The following is a 22791-nucleotide window of genomic DNA, read 5'->3' as shown; positions in this document are numbered from 1 at the left end:
CTCCTCTCTATCTCCCCCTCCTCTCTATCCCCGCTCCTCTCTCTCGCCCCCCTCTCTCTCCCCGCTCCTCTCTCTCGCCCCCCTCTCTCCCCGCTCCTCTCTCTCGCCCCCCCTCTCTCCCCCTCCTCTCTCCCCCTCCTCTCTCTCCCCTCCTCTCTCTCCCAGCTCCTCTCTCTCCCCCTCCTCTCTCTCCCCCTCCTCTCTCCCCGCACCTCTCCCCCTCCTCTCTCTCCCCCTCCTCTCTCATCCCCGCTCCTCGCTCCCCGCTCCTCTCTCTCCCCCTCCTCTCTCTCCCCCTCCTCTCTCGCCCCGCTCCTCTCGCCCCGCTCCTCTCTCCCCCCCCTCTCTCTCCCCCTCCTCTCTCCCCGCTCCTCTCTCTCTCCCCCTCCTCTCTCCCCGCTCCTCTCTCTCCCCCTCCTCTCTCTCCCCCCTCTCCCCCTCCTCTCTCTCCCCCCCTCTCTCCCCCCGCTCCTCTCTCTCTCCCCTCCTCTCTCTCCCCCTCCTCTCTCCCCGCCTCTCTCTCCCCCCCTCTCCCCCGCTCCTCTCTCCCCCTCCTCTCTCTCCCCCCTCTCCCCATCCTCTCTCTCCCCCCCTCTCCCCCCGCTCCTCTCTCCCCCTCCTCTCTCTCCCCCCCCTCTCTCTCCCCCCCCTCATCTCCCCCCGCTCCTCTCTCCCCCTCCTCTCTCTCCCCCTCCTCTCTCCCCCCCTCCTCTCTCTCCCCTCCTCTCTCTCCCCCCCTCTCTCCCCCCGCTCCTCTCTCCCCCTCCTCTCTCTCCCCCTCCTCTCTCTCCCCCCCTCTCCCCCCGCTCCTCTCTCCCCCTCCTCTCTCTCCCCCTCCTCTCTCTCCCCCCCCTCTCCCCCCGCTCCTCTCTCCCCCTCCTCTCCCCCTCCTCTCTCTCCCCGCTCCTCTCTCCCCCTCCTCTCTCCCCCCCTCCTCTCTCTCCCCTCCTCTCTCTCCCCCCGCTCCTCTCTCCCCCTCCTCTCTCTCCCCCTCCTCTCTCTCCCCCCCCTCTCCCCCCGCTCCTCTCTCCCCCTCCTCCCCCTCCTCTCTCTCCCCCCGCTCCTCTCTCCCCCTCATCTCTCTCCCCCTCCTCTCTCTCCGCTCCTCTCTCCCCCTCCTCTCTCCCCGCTCCTCTCTCCCCCTCCATCTCACTCTCCCCTCGCCCCCATTTCTCTCCCTCCACCTCTCTCCTCCCTTCTCCCCCTCTCCCTGTCACTCCCCTCACCCCCTCGCAGAGCCACTCTCCCTCTCTCCCCCCTCCACCGCTGCTGGTTTCAGGCTCTCGGGCCTGTGCTCAGTGTTGGTCCTCAGGTACACGCAGGGTTAAACATTCTCCAGACTCTCATTTCCTGTAACAGCTGCTGGAAACAAAACAAGTGTCTGGTGGGAAATGGCAGCAAATCCTGGTAAATCCCCACCTTGAGAGAGAGAGAGAGAGAGAGAGAAACAGAGAGAGAGAGAGAGAGACAGAGAAAGAGAGAGAGAGAGAGAGAGAGAGACAGGGAGAGAGACAGAGAGAGAGAGAGACAGAGAGAGAGAGACAGAGAGAGACTGACAGAGAGAGAGAGACAGAGAGAGAGAAACAGAGAGAGAGAGAGACAGGGAGAGAGAGACAGAGAGAGAGAGAGAGAGAGACAGAGAGCGTGACAGAGAGACAGAGAAAGAGAGAGAGACAGAGAGAGAGAGAGACAGAGAGAGAGAGACAGGGAGAGAGAGAGAGAGACAGAGAGAGAGAGACAGACAGAGAGGGAGAGAGAGACAGAGAGAGAGAGAGAGAGACAGAGAGAGGGAGAGAGATAGAGAGAGACAGAGAGAGAGAGATTGGGGGTGATTTGGAAATGAACTGGGTTTGATTTCACTTGGAGTTATATTCAATGGATCCTGATGCTGACAATCCCGATCCTGATCCCAAACCCTGACCCCGACCCCCATCCCGATCCGACCCGATACTGACTCAGTACCAATCCCGGATCAATCCTGATCCCGACTCGATCCCGCTCGAACCTTGCCTGCACACATTGGGGCGAGAGGGAGGGTCAGGGCTGGGGTTGGGGGGCGGGGGGATGAGGGGAAAGATCCCGGGAGAACCCGACCGAGACACCTGGGCCCTTCCGTCCGAACAGCGCTCCGGAACTCTCCCGATCCAGCATCGTTCGATCCGCGACTCTCCCTTCCAATCGAGGTTAGGCCGTCGTTTCTACACATCTTTTTTATTTTTTTTCAAGACGAGTTCACTTTCGTTCCGCAAAGTCTGGCGACCTCGGACCCTCGTCCGGTCCCCTCCCGCAGGGTTCAAGGGTGGATGGGTTGAAAAGTACAGACCGCCTGGCGGGGTGGGGAAAGTCGAAGATCGCAGCAAGATGTCCAGTCGTGCATCAGCGCCAAAGAGGATGTGGGCACAGAATCTGTCTGGGCATCGGGCCTGGGAATGTCAAACAAGTTAATTAGACACTTTACCAAAACTGCACACCCTGTTCCCTATCGGAGGGGATTAACCCTCTCACCCACCTACTCCCAGTTACAGACACCAGGCAGCCTGTTCCCTATCGGAGGGGATTAACACTCTCACCCACCTCCTCCCAGTTACAGACACCGGGCAGCCTATTCCCTATCGGAGGGGATTAACCCTCTCACCCACCTCCTCCCAGTTACAGACACCGGGCAGCCTGTTCCCTATCGGAGGGGATTAACCCTCTCACCCACCTCCTCCCAGTTACAGACACCAGGCAGCCTGTTCCCTATCGGAGGGGGATTAACCCTCTCACCCACCTCCTCCCAGTTATAGACACCGGGCAGCCTGTTCCCTATCGGAGGGGATTAACCCTCTCACCACCTACTCCCAGTTACAGACACTGGGCAGCCTGTTCCCTATCGGAGGGGATTAACCCTCTCACCCACCTCCTCCCAGTTATAGACACCGAGCAGCCTGTTCCCTATCGGAGGGGATTAACCCTCTCACCCACCTCCTCCCAGTTACAATCACCGGGCAGCCTGTTCCCTATCGGAGGGATTAACCCTCTCACCCACCTCCTCCCAGTTACAATCACCGGGCAGCCTGTTCCCTATCGGAGGGGATTAACCCTCTCACGCACCTCCTCCCAGTTACAATCACCGGGCAGCCTGTCCCCTATCAGAGGGGATTAACCCTCTCACCCACCTCCTCCAGTTATAGACACCGGGCAGCCTGTTTCCTATCGGAGGGATTAACCCTCTCACCCACCTCCTCCCAGTTACAATCACCGGGCAGCCTGTTCCCTATCGGAGGGGATTAACCCTCTCACCCACCTCCTCCCAGTTACAGATACCGGGCAGCCTGTTCCCCTATCGGAGTGGATTAACCCTCTCACCCACCTCCTCCCAGTTACAATCACCGGGCAGCCTGTTCCCTATCGGAGGGGATTAACCCTCTCACCCACCTCCTCCCAGTTACAGATACCGGGCAGCCTGTTCCCCTATCGGAGGGGATTAACCCTCTCACCCACCTCCTCCCAGTTACAGACACCAGGGCAGCCTGTTCCCTATCGGAGGGGATTAACCCTCTCACCCACCTCCTCCCAGTTACAGACACCGGGCAGCCTGTTTCCTATCGGAGGGGATTAACCCTCTCACCCACCTCCTCCAGTTACAGACACCGGGCAGCCTGTTCCCTATCGGAGGGGGATTAACCCTCTCACCCACCTCCTCCCAGTTACAGACACCAGGCAGGCTGTTCCCTATCGGAGGGGATTAACCCTCTCACCCACCTCCTCCCAGTTACAGACACCGGGCAGCCTGTTCCCCTATCGGAGGGGATTAACCCTCTCACCCACCTCCTCCCAGTTACACACACCGGGCAGCCTGTCCCTATCGGAGGGGATTAACCCTCTCACCCACCTCCTCCCAGTTACAGACACCAGGGCAGCCTGTTCCCTATCGGAGGGGGATTAACCCTCTCACCCACCTCCTCCCAGTTACAGACACCAGGCAGGCTGTTCCCTATCGGAGGGGATTAACCCTCTCACCCACCTCCTCCCAGTTACAAACACCGGGCAGGCTGTTCCCTATCGGAGGGGATTAACCCTCTCACCCACCTCCTCCCAGTTACAGACACCGGCAGCCTGTTCTCTATCGGAGGGGATTAACCCTCTTACCCACCTCCTCCCAGTTACAGACACCGGGCAGCCTGTTCCCTATCGGAGGGGAATTAACCCTCTCACCCACCTCCTCCCAGTTACAGACACCGGCAGCCTGTTCCCTATCGAGGGGGGATTAACCCTCTCACCCACCTCCTCCCAGTTACAGACACCGGGCAGCCTGTTCCCTATCGGAGGGGATTAACCCTCTCACCCACCTACTCCAGTTACAGACACCAGGCAGCCTGTTCCCTATCGGAGGGGATTAACCCTCTCACCCACCTACTCCCAGTTACAGACACCGGGCAGCCTGTTCCCTATCGGAGGGGATTAACCCTCTCACCCACCTCCTCCCAGTTACAATCACCGGGCAGCCTGTTCCCTATCGGAGGGGATTAACCCTCTCACCCACCTCCTCCCAGTTACAATCACCGGGCAGCCTGTCCCCTATCAGAGGGGATTAACCCTCTCACCCACCTCCTCCCAGTTATAGACACCGGGCAGCCTGTCCCCTGTCGGAGGGGATTAACCCTCTCACCCACCTCCTCCCAGTTACAGACACCAGGCAGCCTGTTCCCCTATCGGAGGGGATTAACCCTCTCACCCACCTCCTCCCAGTTACAGACACCAGGGCAGCCTGTTCCCTATCGGAGGGGATTAACCTCTCACCCACCTCCTCCCAGTTACAGACACCGGGCAGCCTGTTTCCTATCGGAGGGGATTAACCCTCTCACCCACCTCCTCCCAGTTACAAACACCGGGCAGGCTGTTTCCCTATCGGAGGGGGATTAACCCTCTCACCCACCTCCTCCCAGTTACAGACACCGGGCAGCCTGTTCCCTATCGGAGGGGATTAACCCTCTCACCCACCTCCTCCCGGTTACAGACACCAGGCAGCCTGTTCCCTATCGGAGGGGGATTAGCCCTCCCACCCACCTCCTCCCAGTTACAGACACCGGGCAGCCTGTTCCCTATCGGAGGGGATTAACCCTCTCACCCACCTACTCCCAGTTATAGACACCAGGCAGCCTGTTCCCTAGCGGAGGGGATTAACCCTCTCACACCACCTCCTCCCAGTAACAGACACCAGGCAGCCTGTTCCCTATCGGAGGGGGTTTAAACCCTCTCACCCACCTCCTCCCAGTTACAAACACCAGGCAGCCTGTTCCCTATCGGAGGGGATTAACACTCTCTCCCACCTCCTCCCAGATACAGATACCGGGCAGCCTGTTCCCTATCGGAGTGTATTATCCTCTCACCCACCTCCTCCCAGTTACAAACACCGGGCAGGCTGTTCCCTATCGGAGGGGGATTAACCCTCTCACCACCTCCTCCCAGTTACAGACACCGGGCAGCCTGTTCCCTATCGGAGGGATTAACCCTCTCACCCACCTCCTCCCGGTTACAGACACCAGGCAGCCTGTTCCCTATCGGAGGGGGATTAGCCCTCCCACCCACCTCCTCCCAGTTACAGACACCGGGCAGCCTGTTCCCTATCGGAGGGGATTAACCCTCTCACCCACCTACTCCCAGTTATAGACACCAGGCAGCCTGTTCCCTATCGGAGGGGATTAACCCTCTCACCCACCTCCTCCAGTAACAGACACCAGGCAGCCTGTTCCCTATCGGAGGGGGTTTAAACCCTCTCACCCACCTCCTCCCAGTTACAAACACCAGGCAGCCTGTTCCCTATCGGAGGGGATTAACACTCTCTCCCACCTCCTCCCAGATACAGATACCGGGCAGCCTGTTCCCTATCGGAGTGTATTATCCCTCTCACCCACCTCCTCCCAGTTACAGACACTGGGCAGCCTGTGCCCTATCAGAGGGGATTAACCCTCTCATAAAAACATAGAAGATAGGAGCAGGAGTAGGCCATTCGGCCCCTCGAGCCTGCTGCGCCATTTAATGAGATCATGGCTGATCATCCAAATTCAGTACCCTATCCCTGCTTTCTCCCCATATCCCTTGATCCGTTTAGCCTCAAGAAATATATCTAACTCCTTCTTGAATATATTAATGAATTAGCCTCAACTGCCTTCTGTGGTAGAGAATTCCACAGGTTCACCACTCTCTGGGTGAAGAAATTCCTCCTCATCTCAGTCCAAAATGGCTTACCCCTTATCCTTAGACTGTGACCCCTGGTTCTGGACTCCCCGACCATCAGGAACATCCTTCCTGCATCTAGTCTGTCTAGTCCTGTTAGAATTTTATTAGTTTCAATGAGATCCCCTCTCATTCTTCTAAACTCCAGCGAGTATAAGCCCAATCGACCCAAACTCTCCTCATACATCATTCCTGCCATCCCAGGTATCAGTCTGGTGAATCTTCGCTGCACTCCTTCCATGGCAAGAACATCCTTCCTCAGATAAGGCGACCAAAACTGCACACAATACTCAAGGTGTGGTCTCACCAAGGCCCTGTACAACTGCAGCAAGACATCCTTGCTCCTGTACTCGAATCCTCTCGCTACGAAGGCCAACATACCATTTGCCTTCTTAACCGCCTGCTGCACCTACATGCTTACCTTCAGCGACTGGTGCACAAGGACACCCAGGGTCTCGTTGCACTTCCCCTTTTCCCAATCTATAGCCATTCAGATAATAATCTGCCTTCCTCTTTTTGCCACCGAAGTGGATAACCTCGCATTTATCCACATTATACTGCATCTGCCATGCATCTGCCCACTCACCCAACCTGTCCAAATCATACTGGAGTTTCTCGGCATCCTCCTCACAGCACACACGCCCACCCAGCTTTGTGTCATGTGCAAACTTGGAGATATTACATCTAGTTTCCTTGTCTAGATCATTAATATATATTGTGAATAGCTGGGGTCCTAGCACCGATCCCTGCGGTACCCCACTAGTCACTGTCTGCCACTCGGAAAAAGACCCGTTTATTCCAACTCTTTGCTTCCTGTCTGCCAACCAGTTCTCTATCCAAGTCAGTACCTTACCCCTAATCCTGTGTGCTTTAAGTTTGCACGCTAATCTCTTATGCGGGACCTTATCGAAAGCCTTCTGAAAGTCCAAATACACCACATCCACTGGTTCTCCCCTATCTATTTTACAAGTTACATCCTCAAAAAAATCCAGTAGATTAGTCAAGCACAATTTACCTTTTGTAAATCCATGTTGACTTTGTCCGATCCTGTCATTGTTTTCCAAGTTCTCTGCTATTACATACAGAGATAGGGAGGGTTGGAGGAGGTTACAGAGATAGGGAGGGTTGTAGGGGCTGGAGGAGGTTACAGAGATAGGGAGGGTTGTAGGGGCTGGAGGAGGTTACAGAGATAGGGAGGGTTGTAGGGGCTGGAGGAGGTTACAGAGATAGGGTGGGTTGTAGGGGCTGGAGGAGGTTACAGAGATAGGGAGGGTTGTAGGGGCTGGAGGAGGTTACAGAGATACGGAGTGTTGTAGTGAATGGAGGAGGTTACAGAGATAGGGAAGGTTGTAGGGGCTGCAGGATGTTACAGAGATAGGGAGGTTTGTATGGTTACAGAGATAGGGAGGGTTGTAGGGGCTGGAGGAGGTTACAGAGATAGGGAGGGTTGTAGGGGCTGGAGGAGGTTACAGAGATAGGGAGGGTTGTAGGGGCTGGAGGAGGTTACAGAGATAGGGAGGGTTGTAGGGGCTGGAGGAGGTTACAGAGATAGGGTGGGTTGTAGGGGCTGGAGGAGGTTACAGAGATAGGGAGGGTTGTAGGGGCTGGAGGAGGTTACAGAGATAGGGAGGGTTGTAGGGGCTGGAGGAGGTTACAGAGATAGGGAGGGTTGTAAGTGCTGGAGGAGGTTACAGAGATAGGGAGGGTTGTAGGGGCTGGAGGAGGTTACAGAGATACGGAGTGTTGTAGGGGCTGGAGGAGGTTACAGAGATAGGGAGGGTTGTAGGGGCTGGAGGAGGTTACAGAGCTAGGGAAGCTTGTAGGGGCTGGAGGAGGTTACAGAGATAGGGAGGGTTGTAGGGGCTGGAGGAGGTTACAGAGACAGGGAGGGTTGTAGGGGCTGGAGGAGGTTACAGAGCTAGGGAAGCTTGTAGGGGCTGGAGGAGGTTACAGAGATAGGGAGGGTTTTAGCCACCCACCTCCTCCCAGTTACAGAGGGAGGATGAGGACCTCCTCTCTGATTGCTGGTAACTCCGACCTTTCCCCCCCCCCCCCCCAAAGGAAAGTCGAACCTCACCTTTTGGCGTCTTGCACCTCTCGCACAGCGACCTGCTGACCCCGTGGCTGTAGACCACTCGGAGGCAGACGGTCTGGTCGGTACCCGGCCTAAGATGTCTGTAGGTGACCATGGTGACGTGAGCGGGCAGCCGGACCGCCGATCCCTCACCCTTGACCCCGGCGTGGCGGATCCGGTAGCCCAGCACTCGGCCTCGAGCCGGCGACCAGGAGGCCATCATGGTGGTGGGCATGACGTCGGTCAGCATCAGGCCGCGAGGCCCGGGCCTCTCATCCTCGGGCCTCTCCCGCCAGCCTCCCTGCAGCCCGAGCGACAGGGGAAGGGTCAAGCCCACGGCTTTGGCGATGGGTTGCCCTTCGCGAGCGCGCCAACCCTCTGGAGAAGGCCACTCGGTCGTCGGGTGCCCTCCCAGAGAGGCAGCAGCCGGAGGTGGTCCTCGGGTCTTCAGCGGTCGGTGGGCATATACCGACGCAGTTGGCTTTGTCAGGCTGTGTTTCCCGGTTTGCGACAGAGGCACATTTGGAGGAGCTGCGGTTGGAGGGACCGAGCGATGGTCCTGGACGTCCAGGGACGGCCGCTCTCCCTCCGCAGGAGGCGCTTCCGTTGGAAGGTGGCGCTGGGCCTCAATCGACAGAGGGGCCGCGGACGGAATCGGAACAAGGGTGTCCACAGGCGGGGGTCTGGAGGACGGCGCTGCTGTGAGCTGGAGCTTGGGTGGCGTTACTGCTAGAAGCTGCTGGATCTCCCTCGATGAAGACGGCTTTGTGGGTTGACGGGCACCCGGAGACGGCTTTGGCCGGCGGTCCTCTTCACCTGGCCAACTTGAGGTTGACAGGGCTGCTTCTCGCTCATCCGCAGGCGAAACAACCGAAGGTGGCTTGCTCGGTTGGTCGGGCTCTGGAGACGGGAAAATTGGATGTGGTGTTGTTTGGGTGGTCAATGCGTCTGACGTATTTGGAGGTCGTTTCGAAGGTTGGCGCATGCCTACAGATGGCAAGCTTGACGTTGGCATTGGCTGGTGGGCACCTGAAGATGGAGAAATTGGAGATAGCTTTCTGGATTGTTCGGCAGCTGGAGATGTTGAGCTGGGATATGATATTGGTTGGAGGGTATCTTCAGTTGGGAAAAGCCACGAAGACTTTGTTTGTTGGTGGGTGTCGAGAGACGGTTTGTTTGAAGATGGCATAGGTTGCTGGGCATCTAGCGAGGGGGAATTTGGAGATGGTTTTCTTGACTGCTGGGTATCTGGAGTTGTCAAGCTTGAAGCTGCCGTTGGTTGGTGGGACAGAGGTGCCAAGCTTGAAGTTGGCGTGTGTTGGTTGGCGTCTAAAGATGGTGAGCTTGAAGAGGGCAGCGCGGGCCGTAGGACATCTGGGGAGGGCATGCCGGAGGCTGGCTTTTCCACCGGACGCTTCCGGAGCTCCACTGCTGCAGAGGTGGAGGATGTTCTTGTGGGGGACGGCTGGTTGATTCCAGAAAGCGGGACCGAAGGGCGGTTGACCGAGGAGCCTCGGTCACCGCCGGGGGAGTGAGAGATCCAGGTTGGGCTGGGCCTCGGAGGGCCCCGCTGGTAGCCACCCGATGGGGAGGCGAGATCCGGGCCAACCGAGGTCGGATAGACAGCTGAAAAAGACCAGGCTGAGGGAGACCTGGAAGCAGGGAGAGTCCGGGTGTCCGGAAGCGCAGAGGTCGAAAGGGGCAGAGACGACGGAAGGATCGAAGGCGGCCGAGGATCGAGGGGGTCTGACGTGCGAGAGACGGGCTCTCTCATGGGCCGAAGGGTCCGGCTGCCTTCCGCTGCGACCGTTGATCCCAGTGGAGTGATGGACGGCCAAGGTGGCAATTTTGTTGTCACGTCCTGCCCTTCTAGAATCAGAGAGAGTTAAGAGATAGTTATTTCCGAGACATGGACGATTTTTTATTCAACTGCTGTTTGACCCGAGCTTAGCTTCCGATCCTCTCCACCACCGAGACCGCCTACTTCAAGACTTCCGTAATATCGCCCGTCTCCGCCCCTGCCTCAGCCCTACAACCCTCCCTATCTCTGTAACCTCCTCCAGCCCCTACAACCCTCCCTATCTCTGTAACCTACTCCAGCCCCTACAGCCCTCCCTATCTCTGTAACCTACTCCAGCCCCTACAACCCTCCCTATCTCTGTAACCTCCTCCAGCCCCTACAACCCTCCCTATCTCTGTAACCTACTCCAGCCCCTACAACCCTCCCTATCTCTGTAACCTCCTCCAGCCCCTACAACCCTCCCTATCTCTGTAAACTCCTCCAGCCCCTACAACCCTCCCTATCTCTGTAAACTCCTCCAGCCCCTACAACCCTCCCTATCTCTGTAACCTCCTCCAGCCCCTACAACCCTCCCTATCTCTGTAAACTCCTCCAGCCCCTACAAACCGCCCTATCCCTGTAACTTCCTCCAGCCCCTACAACAACACCTATCTCTGTAATCTCCTCCAGTCTCTACAACCCTCCCTATCTCTGTAACCTCCTCCAACCCCTACAAACCTATCCATGTAACCTCCTCCAGCCCCTACAACCCTCCCTATCTATGTAACCTCATCCAAACCTCCCTATCTCTGTAAACTCCTCCAGCCCCTACAACGCTCCCTATCTCTGTAACCTCCTCCAGTCCCTACAACCCACCCTATCTCTGTAACCCCTTCCACCCCTACAAACCACGCTAACCCTGTAACCTCCTCCAGCCCCTACAACCCTCCCTATCTCTGTAACCTCCTCCAGCCCCTACAACCCTCCCTATCTCTGTAACCTCCTCCAGCCCCTACAACCCTCCCTATCTCTGTAACCTCCTCCAGCCCCTACAACCCTCCCTATCCCTGTAACCTCATCCAGCCCCTACAACCCTCCCTATCTCTCCAACCTTCTGCAGCCCCTACAACCTTCCCCATCTCTGCAACCTCCTCCAGCCCCTACAAACCTCGCTATCACTGTAACCACATCCAGTCCCTACAATCCTCCCTACATCTGTAGCCTCCTCCAGCCACTACAACCCTCCTTATCCCTGTAATGTCCTCCAGCCCCTACAACCCTCCCTATCTCTGTAACCTCCTCTAGCCCCTAAAACCCTCCCTATCTCTGTAACCTCCTCCAGCCCTGTTATGTATTTTGTGTTCTCCTCCCACCTGTGGTGGCGCTGTCACAGGAGATAAATGGTTGGGTGTTCTCTGTTAAGTTTAGCTCTCTTTGTTCGGAACTTGCCAGAACTTCCTTTCCTTCCAATAAAGCACTTCATGTTTGAATCTCTGAGTTCTGAGTCCTAAATTGTGTCTAGGTAGAAAGGTACCAACACAACAAGTGGCAACGAGGAGCGGATGAATCTGTGTATGTTACGGGTGCAGTGAGTAAACAGAAATTTTAATTTGAAGCATGAGATGGCTACTATATTAGGTAACATCGGTGATTTTGATGAAAATGTGGAGCAATGGAATGCATATACGGAACGTTTTGACTATTTTGTATTGGCGAATGCGGTGGCAAATGAAAAGGTCGTGCCTACCATTTTGAGTGTAATCGGGCCGAAGACATTCAATTTACTTCGCAGCCTCGTGCAGCCAGATAAGCCAGGAACTAAAACATATAAGCAACTAGTGGAAATTCTTGGAGCACATTTTTCACCAAAACCTCTGGTTATTGCTGAGAGATTTAGATTTCACAAACGGAATCAAGAGGAGGGGGAATCAGTGACGATGTTTATTGCTGCTTTAAAAAGGTTGTCGGAACACTGCCAGTTCAAGGAGGTGCTGAATGACACCATTAGAGACAGACTCGTGTGTGGTCTGCAAAATGCAGCCACACTGAAGCGCCTTCTTACTGAGGACAACCTTACTCTTGAAAAGGCCATTGAAGTTAGTGTCTCCATGGAGATGGCGGAAAAGGAGGCTCACCAGTTGAGTTCAACAGGGAGAGTTCACAAGGTGTCGTCTGAGCCTAAAGGTGCGCGGAACGGCACATGTTACCGTTGTGGGAAAACGGGCCATCACGCTAATGACTGCTGGTGTACGGAGCTGGAATGCTGAAATTGTGGCAAAAAGGGTCACATTGAACGCGCCTGTAGGGGTAAAAAGAGAACAGACAGAGCTGGGAAGCATGGAAGCAAAATGTCTGTATTTGGACAAGAGAGGAAAAAGAGTGTTCATTCAGTGCAGTATGATGGAACAAGCAAAACAGAGGGGAGCGACACCTCTGAGGAGGAAGAGGTGCACATACTGACGGTTGCAGGTGGTTCAAATGGCTACTGGGTGTCACCACTGGTGGAGGGACAATCAGTGCGGATGGAGGTGGACACAGGCGCAGCTGTGTCCCTTGTTTCAGACACTGTCTACAACAAAATGCTAAAGCATCTTACCCTTCAGCCAACAAACATTGTGCTAAAGACGTATACCGGCGAACCTGTGGCCATGAGAGGCGTCATTGAGGTGACAGTTAAATTGAACGGACAGACTGCAAAACTGCCACTATATGTGGTAAAGGGAAATTACCCATCGCTACTGGGACGTGCATGGCTAGAGAAAATCACGCTGGACTGGCCTGCAGTCCGCATGATGTCAAAAGGGGAGTCAGGTCTGACTACAGTGTTAAACAAACATGCAGAACTCTTCAATGGGGAACTTGGGAGCATGAAAAAATCAGCGTGAGACTGGACATTAAACCTGACAGCAAGCCAAAGTTTCACAAAGCCCGACCTGTACCCTATGCAATTAGGCCAAAAGGTGAGGCTAACTTGGAGGCCTTAGTCGAGAATGGAGTCCTGGAGCCTGTGAGCGTGAGCAAATGGGCCACACCCATTGTTCCTGTCCTGAAAAAGGATGGATCTGTTTGAATCTGCGGGGATTTTAAAGTGACTATTAACCCGGTGCTGTCTGCGGAACAGTACCCTCTTCCCCTCATTGATGATCTTTTTACGGGCCTGGCTGGAGGGCAAAACTTCAGCAAAATAGACTTATGCCAGGCTTATCTACAAATGCATGTCGATGACAAATCAAAGGAGCTGCTGACAATTGTGACACACAAGGGGCTATACAGGTACTGCCGCCTTCCGTTTGGAATTATGTCGGCCCCTGCTCTATTCCAAAGGGCAATGGATCAGATTTTGAGTGGACTGCCAGGAGTCCAGTGCTACCTGGACGACATCCTTGTCACTGGGACAAATGAGGAGGATCATCTTCTGAACTTGGATGCGACAATACAACGACTGAAAGAGTACGGACTCAGAGTTCGTAAAGACAAATGCAAATTCTTTCAGTCTTCAGTTGAATACCTGGGGCATGTGATTGACGCTACTGGCCTGCATAAGGCGCCGCCAAAGGTCAAGGCGATCGTGGAGGCCCCAGCACCCCAGAATGTGAGCCAGTTCCGTTCATTTCTGGGGCTACTTAACTACTATGGGAAGTTTATTCCAGACTTAGCAACATTGCTGAAGCCGTTACATCAGCTGCTATGTCAAGGCAAAACATGGAAATGGACTGAACTGTGCAACGAAGCTTTCGCCCAAGCAAAGAAAGCATTGCTGAAATCGGAGGTCCTGACACACTTCGACCCAAAGCTACCCATGCAGCTAGCATGTGATGCATCACCATATGGTGTGGGAGCAGTCATATCCCACATCATGCCTTCGGGTGAAGAGAAACCAATCGCCTTCGCATCACGCACCTTGAACAAGGCCGAGAGTAACTCTGCGCAGATCGAGTGCGAGGCCTTGGGAATCGTTTTTGGAATTCAAAAATTTCATCAGTACCTGTTTGGGAGAAGGTTCACACTCCTGACGGACCACCGTCCATTGACTTCAATCTTCGGGCCCCACACCGGAATTCCGTCTCTCGCTGCAAGCAGGATGCAAAGGTGGGCTTTACTGTTGTCAGGACACACATACGACATCAAATATTGCAAATCAGACTTGCGTGGCAACGCAGACGGTCTCTCGAGGCTACCCTTGCCTGTTACTCCCCCAGAGCCTCGTCAGATAGACATCTTCTACTTTAGACAAGTGGAGGGAGCACCTGTCACTGCAGTTCAGGTGCGAAGGCACACCCGCAACGATCCAGTCCTGTCTGAGGTAATGGACGATGTCATTCGAGGGAGAGCTATAGGAGATTCTCCTAGTTTGAAACCTTACGTTTCAAAAAGAAATGAGCTCTCCGTCCAGGCAGGTTGTCTTCTTTGGGGACGCCGTGTCATCATTCCGCCACCTCTGAGGGAACCTATACTGCAACAACTTCATACAGGCCACAGTGGGATGGTTCGGATGAAGGAAATGGCAAGAAGCTACTTCTGGTGGCCAGGTCTCGATGGGAATATTGAGGAGAAAGCCAAAACATGTTCCCCATGGCAAAGGGTCCGGAATGTTCCACAGCTGGCAACCCTACACCCCTGGGATTGGCCTGCAGAAGTGTGGCAGCGAGTACATGTGGACTTCGCCGGTCCTTTCGAAGAGAAGATGTTTATGGTGGTTGTAGACGCTCGTAGCAAGTGGCCGGAGGTCGCTGTGATGAGGTCTACCACAGCAGAGAAAACAATTGAGAAACTTGGTGAGATGTTCAGCCGTTATGGCTCACTGGAACAACTCGTAAGTGACAATGGTCCACAATTTGTATCACAGGAGTTTGCAACCTTCCTGCATGTGAATGGTGTCCAACACATCAGGTCTGCGCCCTATCATCCCTCTACTAACGGAAAGGTTCGTGCAAACTTTGAAGCACGCCTTGAAGGCATCGCAAGGTCAGGGCTCAATCCACCAACGTCTGAACAGCTTCCTGTTGTCCTACAGGAACGAGCCGCATGCCACAACCAAAACTTCCCCCTCTTCGCTCATGATGAAGAGGCAGTTGTGGACAAGTTTTGACTTACTCAAACCTCCAAGGGCAGAGCAGGTTGTCCATCGTCAACAACAAGCTCAAGTTGAAAAGAGAGAGAAAAGAGCCAAGGAGAGACGGTTTCATCCTGGAGAGCACGTCCCAGCTCGAAACTACAACACTGGACCGAAATGGGTTCCTGCTACGGTGATCGCGCAGACGGGCCCTGTGTCTTACACGGTTGAGACTGCTGAGGACGTCGTCTGGAGAAGACACACAGATCAACTGTTGCTAGGAGCAGAGACAGCCACAGAGGCTCCAACGGCTGGTTGGCCTGAACTGTTTCCGGATGATACCGTAAACCAGCATCCTTTGCCACAGTGCTCTTCTCCAACACAGGAAGTCAAAGAGACTGTTCCACCTGTGCAAACTCCTGACTTTCGACTGACACAGGCACCTTCTCCATCCAGGCCTGTGTCAATGCCTACTGCTGTGGAAGCCAGCGATGACCGCCAGTATCCTGTCAGAGAGCGGCGGCCTCCAAGACGCTTGGATCTGTAGGCTTAGTGACTTACCCACAAGACTGGGGCAGAATAAACCCCAGGGTAAAGTCGGGGGTTGAGGCAGTCTACCTCTACCCTAGGTTCGTTGAGTGCATTGAAAGTAACTTACCTGTTGAGGAATAATGTGGACCTTCCATTTAAGAGGGGAGGAAATGTTATGTATTTTGTCTTCTCCTCCCACCTGTGGTGGCGCTGTCACAGGAGATAAATGGTTGGGTGTTCTCTGTTAAGTTTAGCTCTCTTTGTTCGGAACTTGCCAGAACTTCCTTTCCTTCCCATAAAGCACTTCATGTTTGAATCTCTGAGTTCTGGGCCTAGAAATTAGGTTTGCCTCCGCCAGGGCTTTTGCGCCCGAAATTTTGCGCCCGCGATAATTGCCGCTGCGCCCGCCAAAAATTCAGCTGCCCCACGCCCAGACGGCTGCGGGCGCTAATGGAGGGTTTCAGCGCCTCGCTATGGGCGCTGAATGCAGGTTTGCGGCGCTAATCCCCCGCTGCAGCACCCGATGCGGTGCGGCAGGCTGGGGTACTGCAGGCCTCCTCCTTCTGTTAAGGAGGAGCTGCCTGCAGCCGACCGCTGACCGGTCGATTCGCCCGACAAATGAGCCCGGCACCTCGGAGAAGTGCCGGGCTCGCGGGCCACACACATCAGTGCCGCGGGAGGGTGGTGGAGGAGTCCGGGGAGGGAGGTGCGGGCAGGTGGCCGCCGGGAAAGCGGCCGGCCGCCGCTCCACCTTAATGCGCCGGCGCTACGTGCTGCAACATCCCGTTGAACAATCGTTGGTTGCGGCTGCCACGGGCGAGGCGGCGGCAACTGAATTTGGGCGTCAGGCCGCGTTACCACGGCAACCGGGACGCTGCGCACACCGATGACGTCATCGGTGCCAGCGCAGCGCTACCGGCTAACGCCGATGGTAGGGCCCAACGCAATTTCGATCGCGGCTATAATTCCGGCGCAAGGCCCTCTAACGCCTCTAATTGGGCGCTAACCCCACCGAATTTCTAGGCCCTGATTCCTAAATTGTGTCTAGGTAGGAAGGTACCGACACAACAAGCCCCAACAACCCTCCCTATCTCTGCAAACTCCGCCAGCCTCTACAACCCTCCCTATCTCCGTACCCTCCTCCAGCCCCTACAACCCTCCCTATCCCTGTACCCTCCTCCAGCCCCTACAACCCTCCCTATCCCTGTAACCTCCTCCAGCCCCTACAACCCCCTCTATCTCTGTAACCTCCTCCAGCCGCTACAACCTTCCCTATCCCTGTAATCTCCTCCAGCCCCTACAACACTCCCTATCTCTGTAACCTCCTCCAGTCCCTACAACCCTCCCTATCTCTGTAACCTCCTCCAGCCCCTACAACCCTCCCTATCTCTGTAACCTCCTCCAGCCGCTACAACCTTCCCTATCCCTGTAATCTCCTCCAGCCCCTACAACCCTCCCTATCTCTGTACTCTCCTCCAGCCCCTACAACCCTCCCTATCTCTGTAACCTCCTCCAGCCCCTACAACACTCCCTATCTCTGTACTCTCCTCCAGCCCCTACAACCCTCCCTATCTCTGTAACCTCCTCCAGCCTCTACAACCCTCCCTATCTCTGTACCCTCCTCCAGCCCCTACAACCCTCCCTATCTCTGTAACCTACTCCAGCCCTTACAACCCTCCCTATCTCTGTAACCTCCTCCAGCCCCTACAGCCCTCCCTATTTCTGTAACCTCCTCCAGCCCCTACAACACTCCCTATCTCTGTACTCTCCTCCAGCCCCTACAACCCTCCCTATCTCTGTAACCTCCTCCAGCCCCTACAACCCTCCCTATCTCTGTACCCTCCTCCAGCCACTACAACCCTCCTTATCCCTGTAACGTCCTCCAGCCCCTACAACCCTCCCTATCTCTGTAACCTCCTCTAGCCCCTACGGCCCTCTCTATCTCTGTAACCTCCTCCAGCCCTACAACCCTCCCTATCTCTGTAACCTCTTCCAGCCCCTACAACACTCCCTATCTCTGTAACCTCCTCCAGTCTCTGCAACTCTCCCTATCTCTGTAAACTCCTCCAGCCCCTACAAACCACCCTATCCCTGTAACTTCCTCCAGCCCCTACAACAATACCTATGTCTGTAACCTCCTCCAGTCTCTACAACCCTCCCTATCTCTGTAACCTCCTCCAGCCCCTGCAAACCTATCCATGTAACCTCCTCCAGCCCCTACAACCCTCCCTATGTAACCTCATCCAAACCTCCCCATCTCTGTAAACTCCTCCAGTCCCTACAACCCTCCCTATCTCTGTAACCTCCACCAGCCCTTACAACCCTCCAAGATCTCTACACTGCTCCAATTCTGGCCTCTTGTGCATGCCCTGATTTTAATCGCTCCACCATTCGGCCCCTCGAGCCTGTTCCAGCATTTAATGAGATCATGGCTGATCATCCAAATTCAGTACCCTGTCCCTGCTTTCTCCCCATATCCCTTGATCCCTTTAGCCTTAAGAAATATATCCAACTCCTTCTTGAATATATTTAATGAATTGGCCTCAACTGCCTTCTGTGGTAGAGAATTCCACAGGTTCACCACTCTCTGGGTGAAGAAATTCCTCCTCATTTCTAACCTAAATGGCTTGCCCCTTATCCTTAGACTGTGACCCCTGGTTCTGGACTCCCCCGCCATCGGGAACATCCTTCCTGCATCTAGTCTGTCTAGTCCTGTTAGAATTTTATAAGTTTCAATGAGATCCCCTCTCATTCTTCTAAACTCTAGCGAATATAAGCCTAATCGACCTCATACATCATTCCTGCCGTCCCAGGTATCAGTCTGGTGAACCTTCACTGCACTCCCTCCATGGCAAGAATATCCTTCCTCAGATAAGGCGACCAAAACTGCACACTATACTCAAGGTGTGGTCTCACCAAGGCCCTGTACAACTACAGCAAGACATCCTTGCTCCTGTACTCGAATCCTCTCACTACGAAGGCCAACATGCCATTTGCCTTCTTAACCGTCTGCTGCACCTTCATGCTTACCTTCAGCGACTGGTGCACAAGGACAGCCAGGTCTTGTTGCACTTCCCCTCCTCCCAATCTATTGCCATTCAGAAAATAATCTGTCTTCCTGCTTTTGCCACCAAAGTGGATAACCTCGCATTTATCCACATTATATTGCATCTGCCATGCATTTGCCCAATCACCCAACCTGTCCAAATCGTACTGGAGTTTCTCTGCATCCTCCTCACAGCACACACGCCCACCCAGCTTTGTGTCATCTGCAAACTTGGAGATATTACATCTAGTTCCCTTGTCTAGATCATTAATATATATTGTGAATAGCTGGGGTCCTAGCACCGATCCCTGCGGTACCCCACTAGTCACTACCTGCCACTCGGAAAAAGACCAGTTGATTCCAACTCTGCTTCCTGTCTGCCAACCAGTTCTCTATCCAAGTCAATACCTTGCCCCCAATCCCATGTGCCTTAATTTTACATGCTAATCTCTTATGCGGGACCTTATTGAAAGCCTTCTGAAAATCCAAATACACCACATCCACTGGTTCACCCTTATCTATTCTACCAGTTACATCTTCAAAAAATTTCCAGTAGATTAGTCAAGCACGATTTACCTTTTGTAAATCCATGTTGACTTTGTCCGATCCTGTCACTCTTTTCCAAGTGCTCTGCTATTACATCTTTTATAATGGACTCTAGCATTTTCCCCACTACCGATATCAGGCTTACCGGTCTGTAATTCCCTGTTTTCTCTCTACCACCTTTTTTGAATAGTGGGGTAACATTAGCTACCCTCTGTAGTGATCAATAGCATAGCATTCTATAGTGGACACTAGGTGGAGCTGTGTAGAGCTGTATATAGCTGTATGTTTAAGACTACATTACCCATGAGGCACTAGGCTACCCAGTAGGCAACAGTCAAGATGGCAGCCTGCACACAGGAGCACACATGGAAGCCTCTACAGATACTGTACCTAGAGAACGTGTACTGAATAAATAACTAGCTAGAAGCTATCTCTGTTCATAATAAGAATGTCTAGTTATTAATGAACATAACACCCTCCAATCCATGGGTACTGTTCCAGATTCCATCGAATGTTGGAAGATGACCAGCAATGCATCTACTATCTCCAGGGCCACTTCCTTGAGTACCCAAGGATGTAGATTATCAGGCCCTGGGGATTTATCGGCCTTCAATCCTGTCAATTTCCCGAACACCATTTCCCTACAAATACTGATTTCATTCAGTTCCCCCCTCTCATTAGACCCTATGTTCCCCGACATCTTTGGGAGGTTATTTGTGTCCTCCTTTGTGAAGACAGAACCAAAGTGTGTATTTAATTGGTCAGCCATTTCTTTGTTCCCCATTATAAATTCCCCTGATTCTGACTTCACCAATCTTTTTCTCTTCACATATCTATAAAAGCTTTTACAGTCAGTTTTTATGTTCCCTGAAAGCTTACTCTCATATTCTATTTTCCCCTTCTTAATTAATCCCTTTGTCCTTCTTTGTTGAATCCTAAACAGCTCCCTATCCTCAGGTTTACTGCTTTTTCTGGCCAATTTATATGTCCTCTCCTTGGATCTTATGCTATCCCTAATTTCCCTTGTTAGCCACGGTTGAGTCACCTTTTTTGTTTTATTTTTATGCCAAACTGGGATGAACAAATTCTGTAGTTCATCCATGCGGTCTTTGAATGTTTGCCATTGCCTATCCACCGTCAACCCTTTGAGTGACATTCCCCAATCAATCCTACCCAACTCGCGCCTCATACCATCGTAGTCTCCTTTATTTAAATTCAGGACCCGAGTCTCTGAGTCAACTATTTCATTCTCCATCTTAATGAAGAATTCTATCATATTATGATCGCTCCGACCCAAGGGGCCTCGCACAACAAATTGCGAATAAATCCTTTCTCATTACATAATACCCAGTCTAAGATGGTCTGATCTCTAGTTGGCCGCTCGACATATTGGTCCAGGAAACCATCCCGTATATACTCCAGGAATTCCTCCTCCACAGTATCTCATGTGGCTCGGTGTCAAATTTTGTTTCTGATTTATGCGCCTTGGGATGATTTTATTCCCTTAAAGGCTCTGTGTAAGTACAAGTTGCTTTCGAATTAGTGTCAATAGAGGCCCAGAGCCCGTTACCTGGGAGAGTTTTCCCGCGAACGGAGAAAGATTTTTTTCTGCCCGAGGCGTAGTGCACGGAGACGGTGATCAGATAAGAGGTCTCGGGGCTGAGGTCCGTCAGCAAGGCTCCGTGCTCCTTCCCGTCCGTCCGCAGCGACCGGATCGGGCCTCCCGCCAGGGGCCCGTACAAGATCCCATAGTGCCTCACGTATTCCGGGCTGGGAAACCAATCGAGGCTCAGGCTGTAGGCCGAGACCGGCCGGACCGTGATCTCACTAGGCCCCGTCTCCCCTGGCAACGCGAAGAAAGAGAAGAGGTACAGGTTAATCAATGTAACTCACTCCCGGGTATCTGTTATTCTAAATATAAAGCCCCCGACCCCCTCGATTAGATTCCAGCCTGTAACTCACTCCCGGGTATCTGTTATTCTATATATAAACCCCCCGAGCCCCTCGATTAGATTCCAGCCTGTAATTCACTCCCGGGTATCTGTTATTCTATATATAAACCCCCCGACCCCCTCAATTAGATTCCAGCCTGTAACTCACTCCCGGGTATCTGTTATTCTATATATAAACCCCCCGACCCCCTCGATTAGATTCCAGCCTGTAACTCACTCCCGGGTATCTGTTATTCTATATATAAACCCCCTGAACCCCTCGATTAGATTCCAGCCTGTAACTCACTCCCGGGTATCTGTTATTCTATATATAAACCCCCTGAACCCCTCGATTAGATTCCAGCCTGTAACTCACTCCCGGGTATCTGTTATTCTATATATAAACACCCCGAACCCCTCGATTAGATTCCAGCCTGTAACTCACTCCCGGGTATCTGTTATTCTATTTATAAACCCCCCCCGAACCCCTCGATTAGATTCCAGCCTGTAACTCACTCCCGGGTATCTGTTATTCTATATATAAACCCCCCGAACCCCTCGATTAGATTCCAGCCTGTAACTCACTCCCGGGTATCTGTTATTCTATATATAAACCCCCGAACCCCTCGATTAGATTCCAGCCTGTAACTCACTCCTGGGTATCTGTTATTCTATATATAAACCCCCCGATCCCCTCGCTTAGATTCCAGCCTGTAACTCACTCCCGGGTATCTGCTATTCTATATATAAACCCCCCCGAACCCTCGGTTAGATTCCAGCCTGTAACTCACTCCCGGGTATCTGTTATTCGATATATAAACCCCCCCGAACCCCTCGATTAGATTCCAGCCTGTAACTCACTCCTGGGTATCTGTTATTCTATATATAAACCCCCCGATCCCCTCGCTTAGATTCCAGCCTGTAACTCACTCCCGGGTATCTGTTATTCTATATATAAACCCCCCCGAACCCTCGGTTAGATTCCAGCCTGTAACTCACTCCCGGGTATCTGTTATTCGATATATAAACCCCCCCGAACCCCTCGATTAGATTCCAGCCTGTAACTCACTCCCGGGCATCTGTTATTCGATATATAAACCCCCCAAACCCCTCGATTAGATTCCAGCCTCTAACTCATTCCCGGGTATCTGTTATTCTATATATAAACCCCCCGAACCCCTTGATTAGATTCCAGCCTGTAACTCATTCCCGGGTATCTGTTATTCTATATATAAACCCCCCGAACCCCGCGATTAGATTCCAGCCTGTAACACACTCCCGGGTATCTGTTATTCTATATATAAACCCCCCGAACCCCTCGATTAGATTCCAGCCTGTAACTCACTCCCGGGTATCTGTTATTCTATATATAAACCCCCCGAACCCCTCGATTAGATTCCAGCCTGTAACTCACTCCCGGATATCTGTTATTCTATATATAAACCCCCCTGAACCCCTCGATTAGATTCCAGCCTGTAACTCACTCCCGGGTATCGGTTATTCTATATATAAACCCCCCAAACCCCTCGATTAGATTCCAGCCTGTAACTCACTCCCGGGTATCTGTTATTCTATTTATAAACCCCCCGAACCCCTCGATTAGATTCCAGC

At 53.4% G+C, this 22791-nt stretch overlaps 1 protein-coding gene across 1 annotated transcript; it reads right to left on the bottom strand.

Annotated features, from left to right (window-relative positions):
* Positions 1–1727: 1727 nt before the first annotated feature.
* LOC147091425 (uncharacterized) lies at positions 1728–21210 on the bottom strand. The gene is made up of 3 exons (XM_085976556.1): positions 20820–21210; positions 8297–10162; positions 1728–2423 (listed from the first exon to the last, which is right to left on the bottom strand). Exons 2-3 carry the CDS (start codon positions 10065–10067, stop codon positions 2377–2379), a joined length of 1818 nt encoding a protein of 605 aa, XP_085832682.1. The 5' UTR covers positions 10068–10162; positions 20820–21210; the 3' UTR covers positions 1728–2376.
* Positions 21211–22791: the final 1581 nt, after the last annotated feature.

This window comes from Somniosus microcephalus, unplaced genomic scaffold (genome assembly GCF_052327205.1).
Source record: "Somniosus microcephalus isolate GS21.2 unplaced genomic scaffold, FLI_Smic_1.0 unresolved_chr3, whole genome shotgun sequence".
In the NCBI taxonomy this organism is placed as follows: domain Eukaryota; kingdom Metazoa; phylum Chordata; class Chondrichthyes; order Squaliformes; family Somniosidae; genus Somniosus; species Somniosus microcephalus.
This window is presented reverse-complemented; position numbering and strand designations above follow the sequence as displayed.